At 41.4% G+C, this 9957-nt stretch overlaps 1 protein-coding gene across 1 annotated transcript; it reads left to right on the forward strand.

The window, feature by feature from the left end:
* Positions 1-948: 948 nt before the first annotated feature.
* LOC122144450 (gastrula zinc finger protein XlCGF49.1-like) lies at positions 949-9706 on the forward strand. Its single transcript, XM_042755360.1, has 2 exons — positions 949-1003; positions 8706-9706. Exons 1-2 carry the CDS (start codon positions 949-951, stop codon positions 9413-9415), a joined length of 765 nt encoding a protein of 254 aa, XP_042611294.1. The 3' UTR covers positions 9416-9706.
* Positions 9707-9957: the final 251 nt, after the last annotated feature.

Consider the following 9957-nt stretch of genomic DNA (forward strand, 5'->3'; position numbering starts at 1 on the left):
GACAGTCAATGTAATCTTTTAGTCATGGATCTTTAATGAAATCAACTTTAACCAAATAAAGCTGAAATGTCTATATGATATTATATATATATATATTCTGAGGAAAAACGGATTTAATGAGATGAACATTGAAAGCACTTCACAGTTGCTTACATTCAGATACAAGACTAGATCAACAGTAGGAATGGGTTTGGGCTTTTGATCGCTCTGCAATTTATTAATTAATTCAGTTTATCCTTTGCCTCAATTATATTCGTATTCTAAAGTAAAAATTCTATGCTTCAGCAAACAAGACTTTTATTTTGTTTTGGTGATGTGACGTCATAAGTCTGCGCCGCGCTCTGGGTCTGTGATTCAGCTGAAGGTGTGTGCTCTTAATCATATAAAGTGTTTGAATCAATACAGCTCGTTTAGAGAATTGCATATGATGTATATGAATGTGAAATTAATTATTACTGACTGTAATTATTGACATTAGATAAATAATTACAGTGTTACAGTTATTTTGTGTGAGTAAAGCGCATCCGCACACGAATGAACATGAACAGTTTATCATAAACACTAATTCAATCACCGGCGAGTAGTGACGGAGAAACGGATCTTTAATCAACTGAATCAATTGCATCGCAGAATGATTCAGTGATTCGAATCTCACTCTGACTGACTCTTTTACAGAACTCGGAAACTTATTGAGATGCACACAGAGATCTACTTTTAATTTATTTTACAATCTCTTAATAATTTTCATTTAAACAGGATTTATTTTAAAAATTGTCCAAACACAGAAAAACTCCTGCTGAAGTTTATTACACAACTATTATTAAGATGGCATTTATTAAAGAGGAGAGTGAAGAGATGAAGACTGAAGAAACATTCAGAGTCAAACATGAAGAGACTGAGACACACACTGTTATTAAGATGGAGTTTATTAAAGAGGAGAGAGAAGAGATGAAGATTGAAGAAACATTCAGAGTCAGACATGAAGATACTGAGACACAAACAGGTTAGTTTTCATTCTCAAAGCTGAACTCAGTTTGATTAGATCCTTATTAAAATGTACAGCTCTACAGAAACCAGGAAAAATAATACAGAAGTAGCCCAAACAAAACAGTCATTGAGTGTAACATTAAACCCAATATGTACTGCTTAATTAAAAACAAAAAAAAAGTTTATAATGAAAAACTTTTATATGCAACAGTTTCCACAGATTTCTTGATTTTAATTGATTCTCATTTTTAAGAACTGATATCCATTCTTAAATCCTGTCTATATTTTGGTCTAGATGCTGTTTTCAGTTGTTACTCTTGAAATTAAGGATTACAGATTTTGCCCGTTTTGTGCTGTGACAGACCACTGTTGCCGCCTCAGATCAAGCAAAGCGCACGTGAACACTCATCACTTCTGCTTTACTACTGATTAACTCTAGAAGGAAGATTGACTAAATAGACACACAAAATAAACATGAATGAACATCAGACTGGATGCTGAAAACACCTGTAGGCTGTAACTTACAGAAATCCATTTCATGTATAATGTAATCAGTCAATCAGTGTTTGTACTCTAGAAAGACATCAATAAAACAATATGACACATAATATTACATTTACCTCATTAAAGTCATTCAGTGACCATAACTGGGATATCAACAAAAGATATCCAAGATGGCGGCGCGTCCACACGCAGCGGCTTCTCTCTGTCCCGACAGAATGGTGTTTTCGTGTGTTTTTTGTCTTGTGAGTCGCAGTGTTTTTGTACGTCGTCATCATCGCGTTTACCTGTCTTTAAGCGCGCATACAGTCGTGAGTTTCTGCTGGATGTCGGCAGAGCCGCATTTTTAGAGTTAAACTCCGCGCACGCAGAACAACTGCGAGATCTCGGACTGTTCCGGAGGCCTACATCACCGCCGACCCCCACTGCTGCATCTCGCCCACAGCGGAGGCGCCACAAGCGGCGTGAGAGGAAGCAGAAGAGGGGTAAGCGTGGAGGTATCCGGGCTAGGCTAACGGCTAACCCACACAAGCCATCTATCCCCACCATCGTACTGGCTAACGTACGCTCTTTGGACAATAAACTGGACTTCATCCGATTACTACGTTCAACTCAAAGGACTGTAAGAGACTTTTGTGTTTTTGTGTTCATGGAAACATGGCTCAGCGACAGCCTTCCGGACTGCGCCATTCAGCTCGACCAGCTGACGTGCTATCGAGCGGACAGAGCTATGGTAGTTTGATGGAAATACAACGTGTGTTAGGCTTTGTGTGTTTACATCAATGACGCGTGGTGTGTAGATGCTTTTGTTATATGAAATCGTTTATATCATCTGGAGACGAATATGATTATTAAGTGCCCGGCGTTCTATCTGCCGAGGGAATATACTGCCATACTGCTCGTTTCGGTTTACATTCCCCCGAACAACAACAACAGCAACAGGAACGATGCACTAAATGAACTCTTAACAGCACATTAGTGAGCAGCAGACAGCCCACCCTGATGCTTTTCTCATCATAGCTGGGGATTTCAAACCATGCTGACTTAAAGATTGTGTTTCCAAAAATACACCAAAACATTAACTTTCCAACAAAAGGTAATAACATTTTAGACGTTTACACCACACAGAGAGGAGCTTACAAAGCACTCCCCCTCCCCCACCTTGGTGCCTCAGACCACATCACTGTCATGCTAATGCATACAGACCGCTCGTTAAAGTCGCCCTTCTGCTCTGCTGCCGCCTTGCGGTGTGAAAACCAGTTCAGAAACAGATTCAAGTGTGGCCAGAAGGGTCGTCTGACGCTATTCAAAACTGCTTTGATACAACTGACTGGAATATGTTTAAGCAGGCTGCCACTTACAATAACACCACTGACCTCCAGAAGTACTCAGAGACTGTCACTGCCTACATCAACAAGTGTATTGAGGATGTAACCGTCACAAAAACCATCACTGTCCGGGCCAACCAGAAGCCGTGGATGACAGGGGAGGTCTACAGACTCCTGGAGACGCGGAACACTGCCTTCAGAGCTGGAGATTAGGGGGTCTGAGAACAGCCAGGGCCAACCTATCCCGCGGCATTAGAGAGGCTAAGAGACAGTACTCCAGGAGGACAGCCCATCAATTCAGTGACCGCAGAGACACTCGGAGCCTGTGGCAGGGGATACAGACCATTACGGACTACAAGCCCCCACAGCGGACCTGTGGCAGCAACATCTCTCTGCTGAACGAGCTGAACACCTTCTTCGCTCGCTTTGAGGCACAGAACAGCACCACTGCACAGAAGACTCCACCTCCTCCCAGTGACCAGGTGATGATGCTGACCTCGGACAGCGTGAGGAGATCCTTCAGCAGGATCAATGCACGCAAAGCTCCAGGTCCTGACAACATCCCTGGGCGTGTACTGAGAGACTGTGCAGCAGAACTCTCTGATGTCTTCACTGACATTATCAACATCTCACTTAGTCAGGCTGTTGTTCCCACATGCTTCAAAGCTGCCACCATCATTCCAGTCCCGAAGAAGCCATCTCCATCCTGCTTCAATGACTACCGTCCTGTTGCACTTACTCCCATCCTTATGAAGTGCTTCGAACGGCTAGTCATGCACCACATCAAGTCTGCCCTCCCCCCCTCCCTGGACCCATTCCAGTTTGCATATCAGTCCAACTGGTTGACCGATGATGCCATCTCAACTGCCCTCCACTTAGCACTCACACATCTAGAGAAAAAAGACTCATACGTCAGAATGCTGTTCATAGACTTCAGTTCAGCATTCAAAACAATCATCCCTCAACAGCTCATTCACAAACTGGTCGAGCTGGGGCTCAACACACTTCGCTGTGCAACTGGCTGTTGGACTTTCTGACTGGAAGACCTCAGGCAGTACGTGTCGGCAGCAACACATCCAGCACCATCACACTGAACACTGGGGCCCCCCAAGGATGTGTGCTGAGCCCCCTCCTCTTCACTCTGCTGACCCACGACTGCACACCGTCACACAACTCCAACCTCTTCATTAAGTTTGCGGATGACACGACTGTGGTGGGTCTCATTAGCAACAGAGATGAGACAAACTACAGGAGCGAGGTGAGCCGCCTGGCCGGGTGGTGCAGTGAAAACAATCTCTCTCTGAACGTGGAGAAGATGAAAGAGATTGTTGTTGACTTCAGGAGAGCACACACTAAGCATGTTCCTCTGACCATCAATGGTGCGACTGTGGAGAGAGTGAGCAGCACCAAGTTTCCTGAAGTTCCTACATCACAGAGGACCTCTCCTGGACCGACAACACCGCAGCACTGGCCAAGAAATCACAGCAGCGTCTATACTTCCTCTGCAAACTGAGAATAGCTATGACCCCGGCCCCCATCATGTGCACCTTCTACAGAGGCACCATCGAGAGCATTCTAACGAGCTGCATCACTATTTGGTATGGCGCCTGCAACGCGTCCTGCCGGAAGACTCTGCAACGCATAGTGAGAGCAGCTGAGAAGATCATTGGTGTCTCTCTCCCCCCCCCCTCCAGGACATTTATGGAACCCGTCTCAATCGAAAAGCCCTCTGCATTGCAGGTGATTCCACTCACCAGTCACACAGCTTCTTCAGTCTGCTGCCATCAGGGAGAAGACTGCGGAGTCTCCAGGCCAGGACCAGCAGACTGAAGGACAGCTTCATCCATCAGGCTGTCAGGAAGCTGAACTCGCTCCCGAACTTGCCCGCCCCCCCTCGTCCCTCTTCTGCCCCAGGCACCACTGAACTATGAACCCCCCCCCCCCCCCCAGATCCCACATCTCCAGGTCCTTCCACCCCCCCACCCTCTAACATATGATGACATGCACCAGTCACTTTGTGCAGCATTGGTCTGCTCACTACCTCATTCACCATGAAACTGACGTCATTCTACCTCCTCATCAGTCAGTTTAAATAAAATAACTGCTCTTGAGCCCTTTGTCAATTTAATCAGACTGAATAAGCTTTTTTTTATGCACTAAAAATCTTTTTATCTGCACTGTTTGTTTACTGGTTTGCACTCTATCTGCCATGTGCCTTGCGCTGCTTTTATTTAACCTTATTTTTATTTTTATTTTATTTTTTCTATTATGTCTTTTTTTACATTCCCGTATTGTATAGTTTTATCTTATATTTTATATTTTATCTAGATTTTTAGGCTCTACTGTTAGTGTTATCTGTATGCACCGGGGGTCTGAGAGTAACGCAATTTCGATTCTCTGTATGTATGTACTGCACATGTGGAAGAATTGACAATAAAGCAGACTTGACTTGACTTGATAAACTCAATAGCCACCAAGAAAAATAACTCTAGAAGGAAGATTGGCTAAATAGACGCACCATATATATATATATATATATATATATATATATATATATATATATATATATATATATATATATACACCATTTTTCTGTATTTAACATGTTTGAATAAATCTGTGAATGTTTAAATTTCAAAAAAGATTAATTAGACTAGAAAAATAATTATGTAATTATTAAGATTATTATAACATGAATTAAACGTGGATGATCTCCTGTACATAATCAGACGCATCAAGGGAGACTGATTTCAGAGGCAACTGTCAATTTGCATCTTTGCCTTAACACAGGCACACACTGTATGATTTATAATAGTCCTTCAAAGGGGTCATATGATGCGATTTAAATTTGTCCTTTCTCTTTGGAGTGTTACAAGCTCTTGGTGCATAAAGAAGATCTGTGAAGCTGCAAAGACTAAAGTCTCAAATCCAAAGAGATATTCTTTATAAAAGTTAAGACTCGTCCATACCACCCTTATACGGCTCGTTCTAACATGCCCCCAGTCTAAGTCATGGTGTGGGAAGATATGCATAACGCCACCCCAAATGTTCACACAAAGAAAGAAGGCGTAACGTTTATTCTCTCTGTTGCCGCAGCTGCCATGTTGTGGAGTCGCTGTGTGTTTCATTGAAGTGAAACTTTGTTTTGCCTTCAAAAAGAGGACATGACTTGAAATTAGTGGTTAAATTTTATTTCAACACTGTTCCAGAACAGTCCAACTAGGGCTGGGAGATATAACGATATAAATTGGATGGACGAAATTAAAAGTCTATCGATTCATATTGTGCTCTATTGTTTATTTCGTGGTGCTGCAAAATACATTGTTTATGGCAATACGTTTTTATTATTTGAATGACGGCAGTCTTACATGCACTACACAGGGATGCAGGCAGACGCATGAATAACAGCATGCTCGTGCTCACGTCACATTACTGTGTGCGTGGTTACGAAAACTTGATGTTTGCATGAGTTTTTATGCACTGCAGATTAAAAAAACAGATTTTAGGCCGTTGAAACAAACAACAGAGCTATATGCGCACGCTACATCAACGGTCTCTTATTTGGTCACACTTTATTGTAATGCAGAGCACGACTAGATTTGTGACATGGAATGTCAAAGGATTAGGGCATGTAGTCAAAGAGAAAAAATACTGACATTTCTTAAAAATGAAAAGTCACAGTTGCCATGCTTCAAGAAGCTCATCTATCAGATAGCGAACATTTGAAATTGAATCAAGATTGGGTGGGTCAAGTGTATTATTCCTCATTCACAGCTTACCCTAGGAAAAGAGGCACAATTATTTTAATTAACAAACGCTTGCCTTTTATTTTTGAAAATCAAATCAGTGAGAGAACCAATTCTGTCTGGTATAATATTGAAGAATCAGCTTGCGCCCCACTACCAATTAGATTTCTACCTTTTGTTAAGAACTATTCAAAGCTAAACAATATTTCAGAGCATTTTACTATATCAAAGACATGCCTGGAGAGATGTTAAGACATACTTAACCCTGATTTTCAGTGTTTCAGCATGGCTGACACTGGGAATCTCTCAAATATCTTGTCCGTTTTCAGAGGGCACTCTAAAGTCTTTCCAGCAGATTGTGGAGGAATTTAAAGTTCCAAAGTCCAATTTTTACAAATATCTTCAGTTGTGGCACTTTTAAAACTAAAGATAGACAAAGAAGAGTTTGAGAACAGAAATTGAAGACCTTTTACTTAATCCAGTCTGTTTAAAGGGATCAATATCAAGGGCATATAACATCTTGTCTAGTAATTGCCGTCTGCCTTGGACTGCCTGGGAGAAAGACACTGGACAAACCATTGAAGAGAATGACTGGGCTGTTGGAGGTGATAATATGTAGTCTAAATATACTTCCCTTGGGATCCATGAGCTCAACTTAAAAATTTATTTTATGATATATCTTACACCGATGAATATTAAAAAGATGTTTATCAATGCTACTGTTTCAAGTGTAAAAAAGATAAAGGTACATTCGTTCGTTGTTCTTGGTACTGTGACAAAATGTTGCCATATTGTAAGAAAATACATAGGCTAATGAAAGATCTTCTTGAACTAAACTTTGATATCACCCCAGCTTTGTATTTATTGAATCTTAATCTGAACAGTCTGTTTAAAAAAAGATGCAATACTGTTATTTATTGTTCTGGAATGTTTAGCTTAAAGGGGTCATATGATGCTGTTAAAATGAACATTATTTTGTGTATTTGGTGTAATGAAATGTGTTTATGCAGTTTAAGGTAAAAAAAAAAAAACACATTATTTTCCATATAATGTACATTATAGATTCTCCTCTATGCCCCGCCTTCTGAAACGCATCTATTTTTACAAAGCTCATTGGTCTGAAAAGCAAAGTATGCTGTGATTGGCCAGCTATTCAGTGCATTGTGATTGGCCGAATGCCTCAAGCTTGTTACGGAAATGTTACACCCCTTAATAGAGATCAAAAGAGAGGTCAAGCCATTTCAGTATCATTTCCCTCAGGAATTGGGGGAGCGGGGTAGAACCTTAAGCTTTCTCGGGTAATCCAAGGATTCACAGATTCTTACGTCTTCCTCGGTTTTCTAGGTCATCCAATTTAGCTTGAACCTGAGTTACCCTTTTCGTCAAAGCAGAAAGTTCACCTTCATTGGCCTGCAGAGCATCCTCTGTGGTAGAGATTCTGTTTTCAGCTTCCATTAAGCGGGATTCACTCAAGGACACTCTTTGTCATAAGTTGGATAAGTCTTGTAAACACCAGAAACAGAGGTCGATATAGTATCGAGACGACTTTCGATAGTGTCAAAACGACCATCGATGTTCCCCAATCGGGTACTAAGTGCTCGTATTTAGTTTAAAACTGGGTCAGTTTGTTCTGTTGAAGATGAGGAGATTTCTGCTTCTTTTTCTGTGATCGTGAGGTTGCAACAAGTGGAAGGTCCTTTAGATCTTGAGTCTCAGACAAGTTAGTCGTGTGTTGAGCTTTTTAATTTGGAGATTCTTTAACTTAAATCAAAGAGGGTAGCAATTTATTAAGCAATTGGGAGCGGAGCCACAGTTTAGGTGGCCATCTTCTCCAGTGTCCACGAGCACCCCGGCAATATGTATTTTTTGATATTTTATACACGGGATGCCAAATTCAGTTCTCCTCCATAGCCCTGCAGAGTTTAGCTCCAACTCTAACTAAACACACCTGAATCAAGGTTTTCATTACTTGAAAACTAAAGCTAGGTGTGTTGGAGCTGAACTCTGTGGGACTGTGACCCTCAACAAGCTGAGTTTGACACCCTGTTTTAGACATGAAAGGCAGATTGTAGCCATTATTGATTTATGTTCTACTGTTGCTTTTAAATGGGTGTTAACTTGTATTTGTCTCTTTTCACTCTAGACCTGAAAGAAGAGAGTGAAGAACTGAAAGAAATGCAAGATAAAGATCAGTACAAAAAACACCATGAATTCATAACTGGACAAAAATCATTTAGTTGCTCACAGAAAGCAAAGACTTCCTCACAAAAAAGAGCTCGAAAGACTAGATCTAGAAGTCATTTCATCTGTCAACAGTGTGGAAAGAGTTTCAGCCATCAAGGAAAACTTAAAGTCCACATGAGAATTCACACTGGAGAGAAGCCTTTCATCTGCCAACAGTGTGGAAAGAGTTTCAATGAACATGGAAACCTTAAAGTCCACATGAGGATTCACACCGAGGAAAAGCCTTTCACCTGCTCTCAATGTGGAAAGAGTTTTACTCATAAAAGCACTTTTAATGCCCACATGACTATTCACACAGGAGAGAAGCCTTACACCTGCAAACTGTGTGGGAATAATTTTGTTGGAAAAGGAAGTTTTAACATGCACATAAGGATTCACACTGGAGAGAAGCCTTACACATGCCCTCAGTGTGGAAAGAGTTTCACTCAACAAGGAAACTTTAACAGGCACAGGAGAATTCACACTGGAGAGAAGCTGTTCACATGTAAACTGTGTGGAAACAGTTTCACACGACAAACAAGCTTTAACGGGCACATGAGAATTCACAACAGAGAGAAGATTAAACCTGTAAATTGTGTGGAAGAACATCACAATAAAACTAAATCTTAACTATCACATGAACAGTCACACTGGTGAGAAGCAGTTTACATGTGAACAGTGGAAAGAGTTTCAGGCGAAAAGCAACCATTAATAAGCACATGAGGCTTTACACTGGAGAGAGACCTTTTACGTGTCTTCAGTGTAAAATGTGTTTCACATATCAAAAAGACCTCAAACATCATTGTGGCAGTCAGGATGGGGCCGAGAGCTGTGGGAAGGGATTGAGGCCTCGAGTTTCATGGAAGGTTCCCGCCTCCTTGCTCTGTTCCCATGACTCTCAGCCCCGCCCTGCTTGCCACATATATATTGTCAGTATGTGATGTAAAATTTTGGAGCGAATCAGACACCAAAGACTTGATCAGGGCAGCGTTTCCCAAAAGCATCGTAAGCTTAAGTACATCGTAGACCCATTGAAACCAATGGAGCTTTGATCAACTTAAGCTTACGATGCTTTTGGGAAACGCAATTGTGTCTAAATAACGCAAAGAACTGAATTTCTCAAGATGCCCCGAGTCTTACACTGGATGATCATAAAACTGAGACCTGTCAGT

This window comes from Cyprinus carpio, unplaced genomic scaffold (assembly GCF_018340385.1).
Source record: "Cyprinus carpio isolate SPL01 unplaced genomic scaffold, ASM1834038v1 S000006675, whole genome shotgun sequence".
Lineage (NCBI taxonomy): Eukaryota > Metazoa > Chordata > Actinopteri > Cypriniformes > Cyprinidae > Cyprinus > Cyprinus carpio.

What these genes read in the sequence shown, in the direction of transcription:
- LOC122144450 (XM_042755360.1), top strand. Translation starts at nt 949, where the DNA reads ATGAAGATTGAAGAAACATTCAGAGTCAGACATGAAGATACTGAGACA. An exon ending in AGATACTGAGACACAAACAG is followed by an intron (nt 1,004 to 8,705) that starts GTTAGTTTTCAT and finishes TTTTCACTCTAG; the next exon opens with ACCTGAAAGAAGAGAGTGAA.